This window comes from Haemaphysalis longicornis, unplaced genomic scaffold (assembly GCF_048455015.1).
Source record: "Haemaphysalis longicornis isolate Haplotype H1 unplaced genomic scaffold, Haemaphysalis longicornis Haplotype H1 scaffold_10, whole genome shotgun sequence".
NCBI classification, from domain to species: Eukaryota; Metazoa; Arthropoda; class Arachnida; order Ixodida; family Ixodidae; genus Haemaphysalis; species Haemaphysalis longicornis.
The window spans coordinates 17,984,980-18,007,769 of record NW_027526204.1 but is presented as its reverse complement, the minus strand read 5'-3'; the positions used below and the strand labels follow the sequence as shown (position 1 = coordinate 18,007,769).

Genomic DNA, 22,790 nt, shown 5'->3' with positions numbered 1-22,790 from the left:
TTTGCAGATAGGCAGCTGAGCTCAGCCACTGAAATGCGGGATCTTGTACCTTTGCACTACCACCTGCCATCTCCGCCCCTACACCCACGGCAGATGTTCCTGCACCTAAAAATTACTAGAGCGCCTGGTATTACGCGTAAGCACGTTATTCCTGCTCCTGCCTTTACTGCTTTGAAGTAGAACTGATTACAAAAAAACAGTGCCGACACTCGTCTATACACCAATGGGTGTATGTCCGCCACTTCGTCTGCTATTGGGATATGGATTCCTTCATCAAGTACCACTTTCACCGCTACATTCCGCCATAGGACAGGGTCTACACCATGAACTTACCGCACCCCGTGCCGCTTTTGCGTTCATTATAGAGCAACCAGGAAGTGAAAAATATCGTGGAATATAGCGTCGTCCAATACAGCTGCAGGGCGATTAAAAATTCGATACATGAAAAATACTGCCCCAAAATTCGATTATTATAAATTGTGCCTTGTAGCAGTGGCATTATAACTGACAATCAGTGTATATTGAAACTATGCAGCATTTCAAATTTTTTTGCAAGAGCCTTGAACATTATTTACGGCAGTAGACTAGAATCCCAAAACAGGGTTCCACGTGGGAATATTCAACCAAATAGCGAAGTGGTAGTCCTACAAGCAATCCTCTTCGGGAGCTCGGAACGGTTCATCTACCATAGCCACCATGAATACAGGGGTAATGTAGCCAATACCAAATAATGATAAATAGACGTCTTGAAATACACAGTAGAGAGAGAGAAAACATTTTAATGAGCTCAAATGTGAGAGTGGAACCCTAGTCCGGGAATCCATGCGTTGCCCTAGCCGTCATGGCCCGCGTCACCAGGAGAGTCTAGTCCTCCGGTTGACAACTGGCCAACAATGTCTCCCGCAGCTCAGGAAAAAAACGTGTGGAGAGGTGTGGTAGGGCTGGGTTGTGAGTGCATTCCAGAATTATATCGTGGAGGGTACATTGCTGTGGACAAGATTTGCATAAAGCGGCGTATTGTGTGGTAAACACTAAATTCATTCTAACCGTGTGTACATACTTCCCTACTTCTAATTGTCGGAGTGTTATTTAGTGAGTTTCGCTGAGGGATGGGTGAGGGCACGGGAATTTTTTCTGGTGGTGCGGTAACATTGAGTAATTTCCAGATAGGTGATAAGTGGTGTCGGAGCTGCAGTGACCTCGGGTTCGGGGTGGGCCAGTTCGCGAGCCTGTTGGTGGGCGAAGTTGTCGCCCGTTACAGAGGCACGGGCAGGTGTCCAAACTATCGCCCCTCGGTGAGATGAAGGGTAGCATTGAAGTACCCGTAGGGTCGTTGGTGCCACCTTCCCTGAAAGAAAACTGCGGCAGGCTGCTTGAGAGTCAGCAATGATGACTCTGCTGAACATTGGATCAGGGATAAGGCAATGGTGGGTTCTTCGGCGTATCGAGGGGGTGTAGTAGGGATGGATGCGCATGCAGTTAAATGGTTTTTGGATGCTGTCACTGAAACCATGATTTTGCTGTCAGCGTAGCTCACCCCATCGGTGTAGGACATGCCAGAGGGGTTGCCATATAAGCGTTCGCGAGCTTGGCTGCAGGAAAGCGCTGAGCATTTCTAGCCATGCGTCTGTTTTTGCTACTGATGGGCTCCACTGCCCTAATAACTGTCAAGCCGAGTTGACCACCCTTCAATGTAATCGGAATAAGATTTCTAGAATGGGGATCCTGAAAACGTTCTTTAATATAACCAACTCCACAAAAAGTATCTGCCAGGAAAGTACTTCAAAGGCCGTTATGTGGCTTCTAGTGTTGTGGAATCGCGGGATCTAGTTTTTTTTATCCGATTCTCAAGTTCGAGGCATCACTCGATATGCAATATGCCGGTTCTCTCATGAAAACGCACAACTAAGCCCAGTTTCTCTTAGTACCTTAAGCAACATACCTAATATACAATCAAAGAATACAAACCACTATGTCTTGAAGGGTTGCAACTTGTTTTATGACGAGAATATTTCTCAAATAACAAGAAGGAGAGTAACCACCTCAAAGCGTAGGTCACCACCAGCATGTTCTCCCGCCTAAACGATCCGCAGCCAGGGACTGTCCCCCATGGTCGCAAGCCTGTATTTAGGCGAGAACGAATCTTCTTTGAGGACCTCAAGGACGTCCGCTGGCTTGTTGGTAACGATGCCATCGATGTTTGCACTGTAACGAAGAAAGAAATCACTTATTGTATTTTTCAGCAAACAACCGAATCGTAATTTCGCGCTGGCTCTATAAAGCTCTGACTATCTAAAACCCTGGTTAGATGAAAACTAGAATATGCATAATCGATTTCGGACCATAATATGGTGGCGTTGTCTTCATCTTTTGAAGCCATTAAAAACCGCGGTGCTTGATGCATTGTCACAAACTACTCGCGAACCGCAAGCATCACGTCAATTAAGTCTGCTCTTAAAATGAGTAGCCTCGCCACTTGAGGGAAAATCGCGCGTTTGTGCCTTTTTAATACAAATTACTTTAATAACCCCGTTCTGAAACAGGATCTCATTTCAGCTGCATCCTACAACTCCGCACGTAACGACCACAGGTAAAGGTAGGGGTTCCGAACTGTCGCGCAAACCCCTGCTTTTACTCGTTCATGCCAAAGACCTGCGACGACTGGAACTACCTCCCTACCTCCGTCGCCAGTGTTCGGAATAATTCATCCTTCAAAGCGGCCGTAACTAATGTTGTATAAATCGTAACTCACTCTTCTCTGTAACGCCTGTGGGCTTTAAGAGTATTTTAATAAAGAAATAAATAAACCCTCATTCTGTCCTGACCTCCGTGCCTGCGTTGGAAGTGAACACGCCATACCTGTTTTGCAGTGTTCTGCCATGCTCATAAACGATAAAACGTTATAGACAATGCGGAATTTAACGAAAGCCTAATGAAGCACTTGGAATGCGAATAGAAGCACGCTGTCTTTTTCAGAGGTGTACACAAGATACAAATCATCACACAAAAGGGCTTACCTCTAGTAATGTTTGATGTTATTTTGTTTTTGTATTTCATTTTCTCGAAACAACGCACGATTAAGCCGGAATATATAGTGCTCTTTATGCTAAAGGGGACGGCAACACTCAAAATAATTACAACATGTGGAGCTTCTTCGGTGTATTGCCATGCACGAGGTCTGGGTTACTTATTTCATATTAACACGATCAAAACAACGGATTGAAGGCACAGAGTAGAACACTCCCAATTATTTTTTGATGAAAATTCAGCGTTTTTAGAACTCGAACACGTCTTTAAAACAAAAATTACGCCCACCTCCCCTCACGGGAACCCTGGTGTGATGTGACGCTGAGGGGGGTTCAAGCGCAACGGAGAGCAACCTTCAACCGAAAGGCCGCCGGAGAGCGGCACACGGGTTATATGCGCAGCGCGCCCGAAGGAGAGGAGACCGCGGAGAGAATGCCGTGGCTATGACGCAACACAATCCAACACAATCAACTTTAATCCATTCCAATCCAAATGGAAGTCAAGCCAAGCCAAGCCAATCGAATTCAATTCAATGCCCCTCGCGAGAGAGTGTTCGTTATCGGAGAGGAGAGGGGCAGAGTGGCTGCGGACAACAACGGACGCACGCGGACAACAACGGACGCACGCAGGAACGACAGGGCCGCCGACAGGAGATGCTCTGAGCATCGCATCTAATAATTGCCCTATTGACAGGCGAAATATTTTAGGAGCGTATTTGGCGATGGACATCTCGTTGGAAGAGGATTAGAATTTCGGTAGCTACACTTTCTGCTACATATTCTTGACATACAGTTTGTTGAAGATAATACCTACACAAAGGTTCCGTAGTACCAGGCTGGGGTACTCCCGAAACATAAGCTCTTACAGTGTCCACCGAACGGAACAGACGTAGTGTTTCTCGTACGGTCTACTCTAAGCCAACGCCAGCAAACTGTATATGTATAATTGCTAAACAGTAAACAAATCGCTGAAGAATACTACAGGTGCAATTTACAATAGCAGGGGTGATAAACGCGCTTGATAAAGAGTGGAGCGCCATTGTTTATTTAACGCAAGATAGTTTTTTTTTTGTGTGTGCGCATGTGCGAATATGGGATGCATCAAGTGGCCAAATACTTTGGGCCAGCTAGCCAGCGAGTCAGCCAACCTATCTTTAGTAGAACAAATATATCGTTTTTACAGCGAAAAGTAAAAGTGTCGAAATAGCGCACTTTACTACTGCCTTAAGCTCATCCTATGTCCCGTTGGATAAGTTTACCTCTTGGAATTTTTTTACTGGTTCAATAAAGTAGAAAGACGAAAAAGCTTTCCTTTTGTTTGAGACCTAATGTGCTTAGGATTGTGCCTATAATTTTTTATACTTTCCGCTCCTATCTTCAAGAAAGCTGTATCGTCAATTTGCTAAGAGATGCATTTGCGCACAGAGGCGCCACCCATTCGGGCCATGTGAAACCGAAGCTTTAGTGTTGTTACTGATATCGACTGTAACGCGGAATTTCCAAGTGAAAAAAAAAACTCTTTCGGTGAACGGAATCGACCCTCGGTCCCTCGCTTTATGAAAGCGGCGTATATCCGATTTCTCCATTTTAACATGGTCGGAGCTGTTTGGAAAAGTTACACGACGACCAAAGAATCCGTCACGAGAAGGCTTCGCGTTCAATCAACGTCGTCGTTTGACGGAGGGTGCTTGATTTTTCCCCGATTAATTGTCATATCTGTGTCGGAAGCAGGTGCGAGCCTTAAAGCCTCGAGGAGATGGTTCCCGGCTACCCTTGCGGTATCGCCAGGAATTCCGGCCGGGGTGGAGGCCCTCCCCGCTAATCACGGCGCCTGAGCCGAAGACATGGAAGGAAAATTGAAGAGTGGTTGCCTCATTCAAGCGGACATCGCTTGTATCCAAGACTTTGACGCTAATATCAAAAAGAACAGGGCCTTCAGCGTCGTGGCAAACTCAAAAACAACGTTATTACTATCCCCTGCCGCCCCAACAGCGGCGCCGCCATGGACGTCCTCCCCTGCACTACATCGCCCCCCCCCTCATAACTACACTGTCTATGGACCCCAATCTGGCCTTGATCTTTCTGCCTGGTCGCCTCAAAATCTCGCAGAAATACTACCGCTGCAAAGCAATATCCGCCAGCAGAAATTCTTCTGGACTTGCGTAGCGTAAAAAGGTGGAACACAAAAAGTAAGAAATAGACATCCTGAACGCTTCTGCCAACAAATACGATTTGCACAATTTTTCGCCTTCATTGAATTACTTATTCTCTCAAGTAATTATTCAAACTCAGACGCTTCAAGACGTCACTGTACACCTAGCGAAGCGCTAGCCACATCCCTCAGCCGCATCTACTCACTTCAAGTCAGCTCTACTAAATATAAACTTGCAACCATACATGAACCTCCACCTGACATTTGCTGTCCGTCGCTGCGATGTTATCCACGGCCTAGACGCCGGAACCACAAACGAGACCCCCGCGAACCTTCTCATCGCCAACGAGGCACGCCTGTTCAACCCACGCATTAGTGGCGGAACCACATCAGCCCTCCAGACAGTTAGAAGAACGGAAGTCCTCTTTTCCGTAAAAGTCCGCAGCATCATGTTCTGGTGCCCCCGTTTCGAACAACCGCCTTGTTCTGCCAACTGTGCTGCCCTCACGGCCAGAATTACAGGCCTACCCTCCCAGCCAAAAAAGACAAAAAATTTCTCCCACCTCCTCTCGCGGGAACCCCTGTGTAGATGCGACGCATAGGGGGTTCCGTTGTTGTTTCCGTTAGGTTGATTCTCCCATCGCGTGAAACGTGCCGTGAACCACCTGCCGCGGCTATGACGCAACGTGGCGCGGCTATGACGCAACACAACCCAACACAATCCACTTTAATCCAATCCAATCCAAATCCAATCCAATCCAATCCAATTCAATCCACTCCAAGCCAAGCCAAGCCAAGCCAAGCCAATCGAATCCAATCCAATGACCCTCGCGAGAGAGTGTGCGCTATCGGAGAGGAGAGGGGGTGAGCGGCGGAGAGCGCAGCTCGTGCGGCGAGGAGAATGGGGGAGGGGTGTTGACGGACAGCAACAACGCCGTATGGAGGGACAAGGCGAGTGAATGAGATGCAGTCGCATCTAAAATTCCGCGCACCTGACACAGTGAGGCAGCTGTTAGTAAAAAATCGCAAGCCTTACTCACTAAGTGTAGTGAATGCACATGTTTATACCGGCCCACAAAAGTCAACAACAACGACAACAGCGGAAAACCGTAACCGCACACTGCAGGTAAGCACTTTGCTGTTAGCTTTGATTAGCGGGACCTAAACGACTTTTCTACAAGAGCGATGACAATGCCACAACACCCGTAAGACCGGGCTGCATTTTCCACTCCCACCTAGCAAAACTGTAGTTGAAGAAGTCAGCGGGGACGAAATTTATGTCCTTTACGCAAGAACACAAGCCCTGTTCTATTATTTATCTCGTAAAGACGACAATGAACTGGCAAATGTGAGACCAAAGACATTTGGGGTAAGCTGCGAGCATTAAGAAGCTTGTATAGATTTTGCCGAAGCGGGTGCGTGGTTAGACCACTGTTTCCTGCCACGACGAGGCCGGTTGTTTTTTTTTTCTTTTAGGAGGAAAAACTATGCTTGTGAGCGTCTACACACAGTTGAAGCTCAGCAATAATGTCTAGAGTTAGCAGAGCGTAAATTGCCAACAGTTTTTTTTTTTTTTTTTTTTTTAATTACGAGTGTTTGCCGCGCGGCATATGGAAGGCGTTTTAAAGATAGAGGTAGAGAAGAAAGTAGGAAGGAAAGAGAAAGAGAGGCGTTTTAAAAATGGGAGTAGAGCAAGAAGTAGGAAGGAAAGAGAAAGAGAAGAAAATAGGGAGAGAGGGGCTGCCAAGAGCACAGAATGTCACGAATCCGACAGGTGTTCAAATCTACACGTATGCATGCAGTCCAGTGGCGTGCAGAAAGTCAATTGCCAACAGTTGCACACTAGGAATTTTGACGCCAGCAATAAACGCAATGACGCCGAGTTCGGAGTACCAAGCGTTGTGCACATGACTACCCATGTTCTGCCGAATGCTCCATCTGCTCTCGTGGTCTAGGCACAATGTAGATTCCCATGCCCACCCGGTAAGGGAAAATTTCACTGAAAGTGCGCTACATACGCGAATTGTATCAAGCTCAGCATGAACAGCCGGAGGGGACAAATGATCTTGATATTTTGCCATTTTTAAAGAAATTCTAGGCACAATAGGCAATCAATGAATTGGTGAGGCGTCTTATGTGTTTTGTGTTTGTTTTGTTCTGTATAGTTAACAGGCAATAAAGAAAAAAATCTCGTGGTCTAGTATGTAGCACGTCATATTAGTGTTGCAGAGGGCAGGGGTTCGATTCCCGGTCAGCGGGTTTATTTTTCCGCCACTCCTAGGTCGTTTCCCAGGGAAAAGGGGGACAGCAGAATAGAGCAACCGTTCGTCCGCCGAGGACGAACGGTTGGGTGAGTAACCATTCGTCCCCTCGTATTTACTCCCGGAAGGGAGTAATGAGGGCCACGCAGTTAGTCCCCCAAAGGAGTAATGGCACTCCCCCGTTGCTCTCGTTTGGCTACGAGTGTAGAGCACTGCCTCTCCCCTCCCGTCCAGTCACTTCAATCACGACAGAAAAAGACGGAATAAGAACACGCGACAAGCGCTGTAGTCCTGTGTTCTGCCATCCTGCTCTCTCGAGCGCTAAGTAATTTTTTACAACCATGGCCAGCGGCGCAAATCGACATGCTGTGCATCCTGCGGCTGCAGTTTGCGCTGACCTTTCACGTGTGTGGACGTAGCTTACGTGGAATTGTCATATGGTAGCTACATCCGTTTAATGAACAGGTGAGCCTATTTCACCGGCAGTCAGTGTTTTACTATCTTCCCTGCTCCTGTACTTTGTTTTGTGCGCACCTTAGTCGTATGTATTTTAAGCCAACACCTAACATAACCACCGCCCCCCGCAACCCACCGCGGCCTCATGAACAATATGAACAATGAATTCGCAACAGAACGAAGCTGGAGACCAGAATTGCATAGTACGGAACTTCTGAATGAAACAACTATGACTAAGGTAAAGAAACAACACAACAAACTGTGTAACCAAAATGAAACTCCTCTGAAAAAGGTCGAATTCAGGTAGTGCCTTCGCGATCAGTAAGTACAGGCACAGCGCACTGCGCCAACACCTGATAACGCTTTTCTCAGGTGCTGCAATACCTGTCGCCATTATTAAGCGAAGCAATTCAACCAGCGAGGAGAACGTGTGCGCCAATGTCTGTACGCAGAAAGCGGACGGCGTCCGGCAAGTTATTTACTTCCTAAGCGCAGCTCTGAACCACAACACGCACAACTGAAAAATACGGTTCGCGGAGGTCTAATAATAGCGCTCTATTGGAGTATTTTGAAACCACATTTCCAAAATTTGCTAATGTAATTAACCCTCGCATCAATTTAGTTTGCGTGGAAATAATTCGCGCTGTTTGTGTTTTGTGGCTCATATTTCCGTGATCGCATTTCATTTGTCCATGACAGTGCAATCTCATCGCTACAGGCCTGCGGGATAATCTTGAGCGTAATAACTACGTCACTAACAAAGTGCCTTAACGCTGTAAGTGTATATGTACAAGGCTAAAAAGAGCCTGAATTCCCTAAAATGGCGGCAGTTACCTTGAAGTGACACTGCAATGGCATGTAGATGAATGTATTGAATGGTTCGGCAGCCATGCGGGCGGCCGACGAACCATGGAAAGCCCGTCGCGCGCTCCAGGTAAGGCTTAGTTGCATTTGGCCACCGTGGCTGCGTTGCTGCAGGGTAACGGCCGCTGTTTTAGAGTATTGGGCATTAGGCGATTGTCCAAGCCTTCCAGTCGTAGTTACAGAAAGCAGGAACCCAAAGGAAACAAAAAAAGGATAATAAGAAAATTACAACAGGGCGACACGATCCAACCACTGGAGGCCTGCATGACTAATCCAAACGGGAAAAGTAGCAACCGCCGTACCCTAATAGTCCGCATGTTTTGGGATAAAATGCGATCGGCCAGGCCTCTTAGCCATAGTAGCTAAGAGTAGCTTAGCCATAGTAGCTCTTAGCCATAGCAGAAAAGGAAAATGACGATAGTAATAAAAGAAAAATGTGCACATGGAACCCGTTCCCTACGTCTGTGCAGTCTCCACTTGGATGGATTTTCTGAAGCGTCTACGTCCGCGGCTGCTGTGATACTTCGTCGTCTAGTAAATAATACCTCCGAAGAGGTGGCAAGAGAAGAAAAACTGGCGGCGGCTTAGCGCAGCTAAGCCTGGGTACGCAAAGCGACAGCTTCGCTTAGCCTGGTTAAGTCTAATTTTAACTTCAGCGCTGTAATTATTTCACTATCCGTCCAAACCCTGCCTTTGTATACGGTTGTCGTCACGCTTCCGGCGTTTCGCGAGCCGACCGGTTCGCTCTTTCTCAGTCTGCGAAGCCAGCTTCGCCCGCTTGGCAATACGGTCCCTCTCCAGTAAAGCAGACCCCCAGGAGATATCCGCGGGGTGGTCAGAGCCTCCAACTCCCGCGCAAAGCTCACAGGAAGGCGGCCTGGTCTTGCTCTCATGTAAGGCAAACGCGGGGTTCCTATTCGACGGACGCGCGGCGCGTCACGTGGTCAGGCGGAGACCCAGCAGAGGAGAGCGCTTGCGCCATGCTGGCAGCAGCGGCGGCGGCGCCAGAGAACGTAGCCGTCGGCGGAGCTCGGCCGGCCGATTCACGTGATGCGTTGCCACGGGTGCGGCGCCGCTGCGGTCAAATGGTGGGCAAATTCCTCGCTACGGCGCAACGGCTCGGCGAGATAAGTCAAGGTGTTGTTTAGATGCGACTGCATCTCATTCACTCGCCTTGTCCCTCCATACGGCGTTGTTGTTGTCCGTCCACACCCCTCCCCCATTCTCCTCGCCGCGCGAGCTGCGCTCTCCGCCGCTCACCCCCTCTCCTCTCCGATAGCGAACACTCTCTCGCGAGGGTCATTGGATTAGCTTGGCTTTGCTTGGCTTGGCTTGGATGGGATTGGATTGGATTTGGATTGGATTGGATTAAAGTGGATTGTGTTGGATTGTGTTGCGTCATAGCCGCGCCACGTTACGCCATAGCCGCGGCAGGGGGGGTTCACGGCACGTTTCACGCGATGGAACAATCAACATAACGGAAACAACAACGGAAGCCCCTATGCGTCGCATCTACACAGGGGTTCCCGCGAGGGGAGGTGGGAGTAATTTTTAAAACGAGGCTGTGCGAGCAAAGAGATATGCGCTCAGTACAATTGAAACCGCCACAGGCCGTGACCACCACAACGGTTACAACATGAAGATTAGACGCCAGATATACACCCCCTCGCGAAGATGTCATTGTCGCAACACAGGAGGACGTAATCATTAGTGACCTTTCCTTAGACATAGATCATCGCACAGCTTCGAATAAAATGTTATGTTTTTGCAATCACTCCGTTAAGTGGCCTTAATTGTTTCCCTGAATGTTTACGTCACGTCACCCCCCCTGCAAGAGGACTTAAAGAGTACTTAAGAGGACCTGCAAGAGGACTTAAATTTTTGTACCTCGCGCCTTTTCGCAAACTATTCTTTCACTACAATCCTAACGTTTAATTTGAACCCATACTTTCGAAGAGAAGGACACTTCTAGGCCCTGAAAATGAATAGTGAAGTGACGTAATCGATTGGACTAGTTGCTGTTCAATACCTAAGTTAGGCGCTAAAAAAAAAAAGGCCAGCAACAAAGAAAAGGTCAGACGCAAGACTGACAGTGAAGTGGTTTTGTCGAAATCCGAATTGTGTCCGCGTATTAAGTGTAACCCAAGGGATTCATAATATGACTGTTCAGCGGAAGCCTAAAGTCTCAGCACGGCTGTAATCAGCGGCTGAAGAGACGAACATCGTGTGTCGTTCGTGGCTGCCGCACGAACGTCTTTGGTGCATCACGCGTGTTTGAAATTGGTTTCATGCTAGCGAAGCCTTCAAAATACAATTTTTTTTGGTAATATTACCTTTTTGCTGCCTCAAACACCGGTTTGTGATTCAGCCATACCTAAAAATGAAGTGCGCTTCCATTCTGTAAGAAAAATAGCGTGCGAAGCTGGGCGTTGTCCAAAAAGTGCGTATAACAAAATGCGTTTGCTTCTAGTTTGCGACTGAGTATGCTATCTGGTTACTAGCTCGATGAGACATGGAAGGATTGAAGTTTTATTGTAAGGGTCTAACATGGAGCTCCTCATCTTACTCTCTATGTAACGCACCAACACAAACCGCTCGACCATGAACGACTGCAGACAGGTCGCGTTGATCCGCAACACACCCACGTTTAAATCTCCCACCAGAACAAAGGCCATGTGAACGATGAGCGCTAAAGGGACACTGAAGTGATTTGTAATCATTACGGGATTACTGGCGCAAATTGTAGTCCGCAGTCCATAGGCCATGTTTCGACCAGTCTGCGCGCGTTTACGCGAATTGATTTAGTAGAAAAATCAAATTCGAAAATTCTGTCCTCATCTGTGCACCCTCGTCCATTTTCTGTGGTGTTTTCGTGTGACTTCAGGAGGAGATGAGCTGGCAATTGGATTTGTTACTGCACGGCTCGGCGACCTACGGACAGAGTCAGTCGGCCCAGTGTTTAGTCCGTCGGCCGGCGACGGGTCGTCGCAATCCGCTCGCTCAGTTGAAAATAACCCACAACACGTTTGTGAAGAGAAGAATGTGCATTTCTTTACTTTGTTAGGTTGCACACTATCAAGCTTCGAGTCACGGTCGCTCCACACAAGCGCTGCACAAGTACACATGCGACGCTTCGCTGACTGGTACGCTAGTAGGAAAACCAAAGGCACGTGAAGGCGGGAGAAGAGTCAGCGAAGTCGATATAGTTACTAAGGAAATAAAATCAACTGAAACTTTTACCGTACAGCGCAAAACTAGGGAGCAGGAAGCACTTTGTTTGCGCTGGGTGAACAAGCTACGCTTTAAAAACGCACCGGCATAAACGCTTCACAGGCGCAATCCGTGAGTGTGTCCTCCAGACCTTTCTGCGATCAGCGCTCCAGTACACCGTACTACAAACGTTCACAAAATATGAGTACGTTCAGCGCTTCATTTGGCCTCGACGTATCCTCAATAGCTATTGTAACGGCACTCGCACGCTTTTAACAGACCACAAACACGACACCGAAGCCGCGGGTCTCGGTGACACCAATGTAGCCAAATAGTACGCGTCATATGTTACAGGCTAATTATTCAGCACTCATTCCACGTTGTTCATAGCTGCGCCGAGCCGTTTTGTGTGAGTTTGAAGTACTTTGACTAAGAGAACGTACATAAATCACCCCCTAACTCTCTCGAACTCGATCTTTGCGACTTCCTTATGAGGCCATACTTTTTACTGGCAAAATTACGTCCGAAGGATCTGTCATCGACAGCTTGAGTATTTCTTGAATCTACTTCAACAATCAATGCTGAACCTACTTCAAAAACCTTCGGACGGTGGCGGATTTGTCAGCCGTCCAGACGTAAGCCTTGTCCACGTAGTTTTTGCTGGAATTGGTTGCGCTACGCCGGGCTGTTACTAACTTCATTCGTAAAGTCGGGTAGATGTCGATAAGGCAGTTGGTGGTACCGTCTCCTTGCCACCGGTGTCGCCCAATGCCCAGCTCTTCGTATGTGCTTGAAATCAGGCTCAGAAGGTCATACCCACTCACATCAAAGCCTGTGGAAGAAGACAAGTAATTGGGGAGGTTATTCCAATTTGGGCCTAACCCCTTCATACGCATAGAAAGCATCAGTGTCTTCCATGAGGGCTGCCTAGCTTGTTTTCCCATTTTTCCATAGAATAAGTAGAATAAATACGTCACTCTTAAAAAGACGCTTTTCGTGGCTGCAATGGAGTAACGTAAGTTACCAAAGCCCATTACTTTCAACTTGAACAACGTATTATGTGTATTAACGGCTCTTTGAATTAACACACACACAACCGCAGATACGCCGTGAGAACTGTAATGGTAACCCGAAATTCGCAGGCAAAGATACAAGAAAAGTAAACGTAGGAGGGAAAATGAAGCCTCGAAACTACACCTATTACAGAATACGTTTCATGGGCGTACTGGCCAAACAAATTTAATATTGTTGCAGAGGCTGTTGAATAAAAACGAGCAACAAGCGTTACGTTGGTAACGGATGGTTTGAATCGAGTATTGATACATTTGGGACTATTATAGATAATACTACTTACCTACGTAGTCCAGATACGACGAGGGGTTCTCAGCCTTCGAGAACGTATCCAGTGCACCCTTCAAGACGTTCTTGTCGTTCAGGCTGAATATCGACAGGAGAACGTTCAGCCTGTTGCTGCTGGGAACTGCAGTAGACGTTTACGTAGAGTTTCAGCATTTACTTGCATGGTTTTTATAAGGCAAGGCGGCAATCGCAAATGCTATTTAATGTTATGGTGCAATGCCTTTATAGAGGTGTCAAAGAAATTGGCCGCGTATCAGCTCACTTCGTTGCAATTGTCGACGAAACACGATAGTCATCTGCCCCTCTGCCCCCTCTACAATTAAATGCCACGCTTCTCTTTTCCAGTCATCTCTCCTACTGTTCCTCAACCTTCTCGCTCCTCCCAAGATAAACACGCTAGGGTTTCGCTCAAGTCAACGTAAATTTACCGCGTTCCACTGCTCCACGGAAACTCAGACGACCTTTAAACTTGCGGGGCTTAAAATATTGACATGAAAAATTGAGGCTGCGGTGTGTAGGTCAGTCCGACAGATAAAACAAGTATCGAAGTCAAAAAGTATTTATAGTGGTGGCCTGGCTGTGCGTTTCTGTCGGACAGACAGACAGACAGACAGACAGACAGTAGACCCTGTGGGATCAACCAGAATACCAGGGCTCCAGAACCAGCTCATGCTGATCCTCACGTGACAAACTGGTCGGGGCAGCGTGTCATTGTCGATATAAGTACCATATGTAATGCTTCAGTTGTTAACCCCTTGAGCATATCCTTAATTATGACCAGGTTTCTCAAAATAGAGTAGGTTTTTGCCCATATTTAAGTAATGTCGGAGACTACCTACCAAACATTTTCGCGCACCTCGAATTGGAGATATATGTGGTGGCATGTATCCTGAGCAGAGTTTTTCATTTTTAAGTGACGACATACCCGCGTGGCCCGGGAAGGATAGTGTTCCTAGTCCTAGGATGAAAGGGCCTTCTCCATATTTTTCGGAGAGTGGAGTGTGTTAGTCGCGGTCAACAGGGAGCACGATTTGTGAGTTCCAGTAGACCAGGATCGGATGCGTCGCTCCTTTCCAGACCCGTTCCCGTCTATTAATGTAATGTGAATTTTTCTGATTGGGGATTGGAGAATTTTTCTCAACCGTTTATGTACTCTGCCTGTAGCTAAGAGGCTGATGGTCGATGATTGAGCGTGTGTAATGATTTTTAAGCACCAATTTGGTTGTTCCGCTCGGGTAATTGCAAAAAGAATTCAATTCGCGTGAGTGGGAAGTTAATGCAATTTCACGCGATTCCAACAGTATAGTGTGCTGCGACAATTGTTGCCTTCGTAATTTGGAACTTTCCAAGCGTCGGCGTACATTTTCTTTTCGTGGTTTTGGTATTTTCCTATAAAAATTTGATCCTGGCTTATAGCCTGTCCTCGCGTAGGTTTATATCTAATTTTTCAGTAAAGGGGTGGAGGGCTTTTATGGAGAGTCGCTGGACCGGTGACGTATCTATCGTAGCGACCAACCTTTTTTTAGAGGTGTGCCTATATTTTATAGGATGACCGGTCCCCCTTCTGTTTTCCCAGCAGCTCCTTTTGTGGTAGGAGAGGGGCCTCTCAAATTTCTTCAAAGGTACTATAAGACACAATGCAAAGGGCCTTGCGGTAATTGTGAATATAGGGAGGATAAAGCTGCCCTATATATGCTACCCTGGTGGTGGTGTTTATGTGACCTTCTTCAAAGCGGGGGAGTAGTCTCTGGTAATGTAGGCTGTACGATATCCGCTTGCTCAAGCTTTATCATTTTTACGGTCATTCGTCGACTTCCCCTATAAGGCGTTTTAAAATGTTAGCTGAATGGTTGGTTGATTGATTGATTGTAAGGTTTAGCGCGCCGAAGCTTCACGCCCGATGAGGCGGGCCGCAGTGCAGGGCTTCGGGTTAATTTTAACCACCTGGAAATTTTTAACGTGCTCCGAAATCTAGAACACACGGGCGTTTTTGCTTTTCGCCTCCATTAGAAAAGCGGCCGACGCGGCCAGGAATCGAGCCCGCGTACTTGTGCTCACCAGGACAACGCCATATCCCCTAAGCCACCGCGGAAGGCGTGGGCTAAATGGCGAAATATTTCGTGCATTTTTGTGATTGTGAAATCGGCTCTCCCTTTCTGTGCAAATTAGGTCATGCATATGATTCTTAATTGACTTCTATCCGGGATCACGTGCTGCAGGTTAATTTTGAGGGGTTTTCTTACTTAGCCGCGTGGCACCATTCACCGTTACTCGGACAGATCTTGCGACGGTGACACGACCGCAAAAATCATTAAAGTAATTTTTAAATTCATGTAATTAGACGCCATATTTACTCCGTTTGGTGTCGTACTGGGACACATTTTAGTTCGTTTCTGGTTACAATGTAGGCTTTGCTTGGTTTTCGAGAGCCTACCGTTAATCGTGTGCTTCTTTTTTAAGCGTCGTTACACAATGTTGGCGCCGTCATCATTTTAGGACGTCGGAGAGGCGCTTTGGTGGTGGCGTAAGGTGCGGGCACGGCTGGGGATCGTTTCTCTTCAGCAACGAACTTCAATGCGCAAGAGCGGTGCCTGCTGAAATCGCGTATCTTTTCTCTGCCTCGGCCGCAGTATCGTTGTCCTCCTTTCCACCATCTGATTGCCGCTGCTCCGCCTTCTAGATTCCGGCGAGCCCTCATATCTGGCTGCCCAGTGGGAGTTTCCTGTTAGCACAGATGACGTACCTCAGTGGACGCTTGATGAGCACGGCTGATAGCGGACGGCTAGTCGGCGCGGCAACATCTAAAAATGAGCATAGTAATGCTAGCGCGTTAATTAAATAATAAATAAATAAATAAATAAATAAATAAATAAATTAATTAATTAATTAATTAATAAATAATAAGCACTCGATATGATCCAGTGAATGCGAGGTCATAGGTGCAACATTCACGAACGTATTCGGTAACTGTTATCCCACTCGCATAGACGCCCTTATCCCAAGCTTCATTTTCTCAAATTAAATCATAGGACATACCTTTCGGACTATAGTTTATTATATCAAGCTGGCCTGCACGCACAGCTGTCGCGTGCCTCTGTGGAGAGAGCACCGCACATGCGCAGGTTTCATTCGATGGCGCAAATCAGTGGCATTGTCGCACGACCAGAACATTGTCCTTTTTTTTTTAAACGTTTTTCGCACTCGCCCAATAGTTCTATTGTACTTATGTTGCTCAAATTATTAGTATCGGCTGACAGGACTTTCTAATGCAGCTTTCTATGTTCAATGCTGCCAGCCGGACTCGAGCACGGGCCGAGCGGCCATATATCGATGATCGAGATGAAGTTGTGTTTTTATGGCACAGAAGCATTTCATAGGTCTAACTTTAGTATTTTAAACCTATGCGCTCGGTGAGCTGTCGGGAATGAGCTTTTGTTGCACATTCTGGAGGACTTGGGCACCAATGCCTGTCAACATTTTTACCCAGTTCATTCGAATACGTCATTTTTTAGAACCTGTTGTGACACTTTGGTGTCACTCCGGGCACTCTCTTTCACGTTTTTTATCTCTAATGCAAGCCCATTTTTTGTTGCGCCCTTGGACAATTTTTTGCCCCACTTCTTTCCTGAGAGGTCTCATTTTTGGCCTGAGGATTTATTAATGCTTTCCGAAAATACCAACTCATCAGCTTCACTTGCGGAGAGCGCGGTACACAGGGAGCCAGTCAGGGCCGGTAAAACGGACAAGCAACGTGCTACTATCCGGAAACAGTACAAAAACAACAACAGATGCTCCGCTGGGTATACCAAGGAACAATGGGCATACGTGTTACCCTAGCAGGTCCTGGAATCAGTCTTATTTAGAAACACGAGCCGTATGCTAACGGCCACGCGCATGCCGGACTGTGTCGGAAGAACTGCTATGCCACATAGACGTGCACACGCAGTACCGCCTGACATTCGCCAGCCTCAGTCACCCGTAAGCGAGATGCGGCGGGTAAGAAGTCCTCTCCACACCAGGAGAGAATCCCCATGTGACGTCCTCGCCCCCTGATTTAAGGATAATTAGTTTAAACTTACTGGCGAACCATTTCCTCGGAAGCGTGAAATACGATTCAATAATTTTTAAGGACAACTTCGTCCGTTCCGGTGATCACAAACCTAGTAAAGCAAAAGGCAAGTTACCATCTTTCCAAAGGTGTGACATGAGGTTTTCTGCGAGGCTGACTCCGGCGTCGTATTTGTTACCTTCGTCGATATCCCCCGTCTTGATGTCGCAGTAGAAGAGCAACAACTTGCCAGCGAACTGTCCCCCTTCAGAAAACGATGTAATCCAAACCAATTCAATGAATGAATATGCTATTTCCCTGGCTGTGAAAAAACTAACGTTTGTGACGGTGTCGCCGACATCATATCATCATATTATGGTTATCAACATCATGTTAGAGCACAGGGTCGTCTCATTGGGCGGCAATGAAAGCAGGAAATTGATGTTTGGCGGGCAAAATCTCATTTTGCCTTTTGTTCCTCAACCTACTCAAGAGACGTTCGATGTGGTGTGCAATGTTTGTCGTCTCCTTCCATATTAGAGATAGGTGTGGATCAGAAGACAAACGGTGGGTCTCTCTGAGATGGTGCCATTTAACTTGTGCACAATAGGGGCAGGTATAGCGAGCTTGTAGGTTTCAAGTGTGTTGTAAGATATCTATAGCTGGACTTCGTAATTTAGTTTTGCGAACTAATTTCTAAGGGTGATTAGGGTAAATATTTAACACCTAATGAAATCTTTTGGTCTTATAATTTCTTATATACTTAGATGAAGGGTTCTTGCGGCACTCTTTGCCCTCTATTGGATTGCAATAAGTAGAACGTAAGCAGTTATTCCGGAACTTTTTTTTCTTACAATGTAAAGGCCTCTATCGTCTCTATTTGTAGAATATACTCACCTTCACCAACAGCGTTCCTTAGGTACGAGAGGTACGTCCCGATTTCTGTCTTTTTGTAGCAGTCACGACCACAATCGCAGCCTGGTCCATGATAAAATTTCAAAGCCGTTCCGTTGGCAGCGAAAGTAACGTCAGCCTCTATGGCGTTAACGCCCTGCGCCATGAAGTCCTCCACTTCCGGCAAACTGTTTGCCATGTGTCCAAACACGAACAATGGCCTTGGAACAGCTTCTGCATTGGTCTATATGGGAATAATTACCTTGTTAGACGTGAATAATCCACGTTGCATCACGCTCACGAGGATATTCCGAGCATAAACGCGACCAGAAAACGAATATTCGGTTCTCGTCCAGCTTTGCAAAGAGAAAAAAATCACGCATCTCCACGAAGTGAATTATGACGAGGGGGCGAAGCACTGCGGATTGTTTTGGCGGTAAATCACCCGTGAGACTGCTTACTGCTGCTAAAACGGCTTCGAATCCAATACAGTCCAATACGATTCAGTTTAATCCAATCCATGCCATCCAATCTATTTCAATTCAAACAAATCCAATACAATGCAATGCTCCTCGCGCATGCTCATCGCGGCTCTCCAGGAGCACTCTCTCTCCCCCTCTCTCTCTCGCTCTGTTACCTTTTGTGAAACTTTTATTGTGTTCTTGTTAGCCCTTCGCGAACCTTTTGTTCACAGATGTTTCGATTTACAGGGTGCTGTGCGTCTCTCTCCCCCTCTCTCTCTCATTATATCTCTCTCCCTATCTCTCTCTCCCTCCATACCCTTCTGTGAACTTTTATTTTGTTCTTGCTAACCTTTTGTGAACCTTTTGTTCACAGATGTTTCGATTTACGGGGTGCTGCGCCGTGAGCACGGACGCCGGACGCCGGAGAAGCCTCGGCCTAACTGCTTCGCCTCTAAAAGTGGACGCACTACTTACCAAGGCAACCGATAAAGCCAGCAGCTCCCAAACTCTGATTCTCATTCTTGCTTGAATACGTGTCCGCAGCGAATGGAACTTGTGTGTTTTGCCTGCGCAGCAAAAAATGTTTCCTACCCGCACAAAGCAGGAACACTGCTTGAAAAGGCGCATTTTTTTTCTCTATGTTTGAACAAAACAAAAATGTCAGGTACAAAATAACGAGTTGAAAATTACATTGAACCTATATAATGCTCATTGCGCTTTCGCACCAGATGCGAAGATTGCTTTACGCACTCATACCCCGATGTGCTTTAAAGTTTTTAGTGCGCAAGACTTTCCAACAGCACAAGGTTTAGGAATATTAGTTCTTGCGGTATGCAGTATAAGGCAAGCAGTCGGCCCAGCAATGTTACTTCTCGGCCGTTGCGGTCGGTTGGTGCGACTTTTGAAAGGAGCCTGCAACACTTTTTTCAACTTTTTTCGAAGTCTTAAATGCTTGCAGAACGGAATCAACCAACCCAACCAGCAATAGATTAGGGGGTCACAAAGTACCTCTGCCAGACATTACTGCTCTGTACAGATCATATAACTTAAAAACTTGCTCACAAGAGATTTCTCTCTTTCCCCATCTTGGAGTACTTCGAGCGCTCAAATTACGTTATTACGGCTGTGTAGCGTCTTTTGTCCATGTTTCTTTCAGTTGCAGCAACGAACGCATTTTCTAGCCACTTCAAAAAGAAATACACAAAAGCAAACCAGAAACGGGAGGCATATCTGCTGGGTCGACCACATCACGCAGTGCTGCTTTGTTCTGGCGATAATTATAGCTTTCGCAGTACTTCCAGACGCGAAGGAAGGAGCAAAAGCGTTTATCGAAAGTGTTGCAGAGGCTCTTTAACCGCTTTACGTGACTTTCTATCGATATGAATGAGATGCCCGCTTTTAGCGATGACCTTGCAAGGACAATGGAAGCGTTGTCATTCTTGCTCATTCATGTATTCAGGTATTCTTGCTCATTCATGTAGCGCTGCTTCTACCCATGATTGATTGATTTTGGGGTTTAAAGCACCGACGAAACTCATGTGACGAGGCGCGCCGTAGTGGAGAGCTCTGTTAAATTTGACCACCAGGGGATCTTTAACATGCACCAAAATCTCGTACACACGGGCGTTTTTGTTGCTTTTCGCCTCCATCAGAAAAGCGGCCCCCGTGGCCGGGATCGTATCTGCGTACTCGTGCTCAGCAGCACAACACTTCAGCCCCTGAGCCACCAAAGCGGTGCTTCTACAAATGGGTTTTCCTGCGCATAGCAGGGGGTTCTGGATTTTGCTTAAAAAGAATTACTCATCAAAAGTAAGCCCTTGTGTCTGTTATATAAACTACATCTTGGTTTCTCTCGAACAGTCCCGTATCATTCTTTGTGTTATCAGTCTAGATGCGCAGAGTAGGAACATTTTAACGTTTTATAACTCACCACTTCAGTTTGTCTGGTTTCACTTTGCTCTTGAATTCGACTGTCCACCGGCACAGTAAAATGCAAAATTTGTGACAAAAGAAGACCTGCTTTCCTTCCTTTGGCAGCGTCTTAACTGCTCATAGCCAAGTCATCAACTGTCGCAATGACAAAACACAATTTGTCTTTCCTCTCGTTGATAACGTGCCAATCCGCAATGCGAAGGCATCAGCGTGCTTCCCTAACCCATCATCATCATCATCATCATCATCCTACTTAGGTCAACTGCAGGACGATGGCTCTCCCACTGACTTCTAACCGCTTCTGTCCTGCGGTGCTCAAATACATTCATTGCCCCCGAATTTTGTTTATTTCGTTACGCCGTCACGTTACTAGTGTTATTCTTCTGGAACCCTTCTCTCGGCATCCAGTCTGTTGTTCTGGTGGTCAACCGGTCGTCGTTGCGTCTCAATACATGGTCTGCCCAAGTCCCTTTCTTTTTTCTTTATTAGTTTTATTTGAGAAGTGATACCCTCTACTCAAGTTGGTTACCTGTTCCAGGACGCTCGTTTCTGTAACCTTCACGACTGACGGAACTATCGTTTTCACAACGGTAAACGACAACCTAAAGCCCATCTACATCAACGATCACTTGACCCCCGAAAACAAGCGGCTCTTTGCGCAAGCACTTGCACTGAAACGAGAGAAACAGTGGGAATTCCTTTGGACCGCAAACGGAAGGATTCTAGCCCGCAAGTGCAAAGACAGTCGTGTGCACCGCATTTCGGGGGTCAGTGATCTTTCCGTCTTCACATGAACAATCACCTATCAGATAACCAGTTTAGCATGTACTACAGCGTAGATAAACTAAAAGAACTACTCAGAAAGTCGTCTTCGTCGCACAAATCTGTAATTCATTTTAACGCACGTAGTTTACCCAAACATAAGGATGACGTAATAGACTTTCTAACACTCCTTGATCATAATTTTTCGATTATATGCCTTTCGGAGACATGGTTGTCATACGATGACGATAGGCTGTTTGCCATACAGGGTTATGAAGCGGAATACGCCCACCGAAGAAGTGATCGCCACGGTGGTTCAGCCATATTCATCTCGAATCAGCTTTCATACAGACGCCGCTCTGACATAAAATTTAACCTTGATAAAGTAGAGTCCGTGTGGCTTGAATTTGACCGCGCTTCTTTCCCGTCTAACAAAAACACCATAATTGCCTCCATTTATCGCTCACCTTCGTCATCGTACGTGAATTTCTGCGCAGAACTGGAAATCATTTTGAGCCGCCTGAATCACGAAAACAAAAATATAATCATAGTTGGTGATATAAACATTGACATTACAGATATCACTAGCAGCTGCTGCGCAGAATGCGTAAACTGTTTTGTTGGTCGTGGTTTGGAATCATTGTTACAATCGCCTACACGCTGCACTTCACCCCGCCATGGCACTCTCATTGATCATGTCCTAACGAACGTCATCTCGTCTCAGATTGCGGGCATCGTTAACTTTGATATTACGGACCATTACCCCATTTTCTTGTTGGTCGAAACTCATAACCAATGCAAGGGAAAAACTCTAACAAGGTCTTTCTTCGACACCAAATTGTTTCAACAGTTAATTTCAAACACTGACCGGAGCGTTATACTCCAGGAACCGAATGTTGAAGCCGCTTTCAGCAATTTTTCTACTAAATTAACGGAAACAGTTAATTTATGCTCATCATTTTCTGTGATATACAAACGCTACTCTGCACCGAGAAACCCGTGGATCACAAACAATCTACTACGGTGTATTCGTAAAAAGGAAAACCTACATAAAAAACTTAAAAAGCGCCAATTTAATCTAGCTTTACAGAAGCGGTTCAAAAATTACTCCCAAACGTTATCTAAAGTTCCAAAAGCCGCAAAACGGGACTATTGTCAAAATCAAATTATTAAAAATGGTAACAACCAGATTAAAACGTTTATTGACAACGGTTGGTGGGCTGCGGCAATATTTATCGATTTTACTAAGGCATTTGATACAATTAACCACAGTATACTTTTTTCAAAATTAAACTCATATGGTATATGTGGACCGGCAATAACCCTTCTAAAAAGTTATCTGTGTGACCGCACACAGGTTGT

General features: G+C 46.3%; 1 protein-coding gene across 3 annotated transcripts in view; it reads right to left on the bottom strand.

Annotated features, from left to right (window-relative positions):
• Positions 1–1,977: 1,977 nt before the first annotated feature.
• LOC144157629 (dermonecrotic toxin SPH-like) overlaps positions 1,978–22,790 on the bottom strand; it is a 31,013-nt gene continuing 10,200 nt past the window's right edge. Inside the window, exons 2-7 of one of the 3 annotated variants that reach the window (XM_077688454.1) lie at positions 19,209–19,321; positions 18,274–18,514; positions 17,513–17,641; positions 13,324–13,449; positions 12,561–12,801; positions 1,978–2,205 (exon numbers count right to left, since the gene is read on the bottom strand). In XM_077688454.1, coding sequence (XP_077544580.1) covers positions 2,079–2,205; positions 12,561–12,801; positions 13,324–13,449; positions 17,513–17,641; positions 18,274–18,514; positions 19,209–19,253 — 909 coding nt within the window. In that variant the 5' untranslated portion in view covers positions 19,254–19,321 and the 3' untranslated portion in view covers positions 1,978–2,078. The remainder of the gene's footprint in view (positions 2,206–12,560; positions 12,802–13,323; positions 13,450–17,512; positions 17,642–18,273; positions 18,515–19,208; positions 19,322–22,790) is intronic. The other 2 variants (XM_077688455.1, XM_077688456.1) reach the window with 2 other exon arrangements.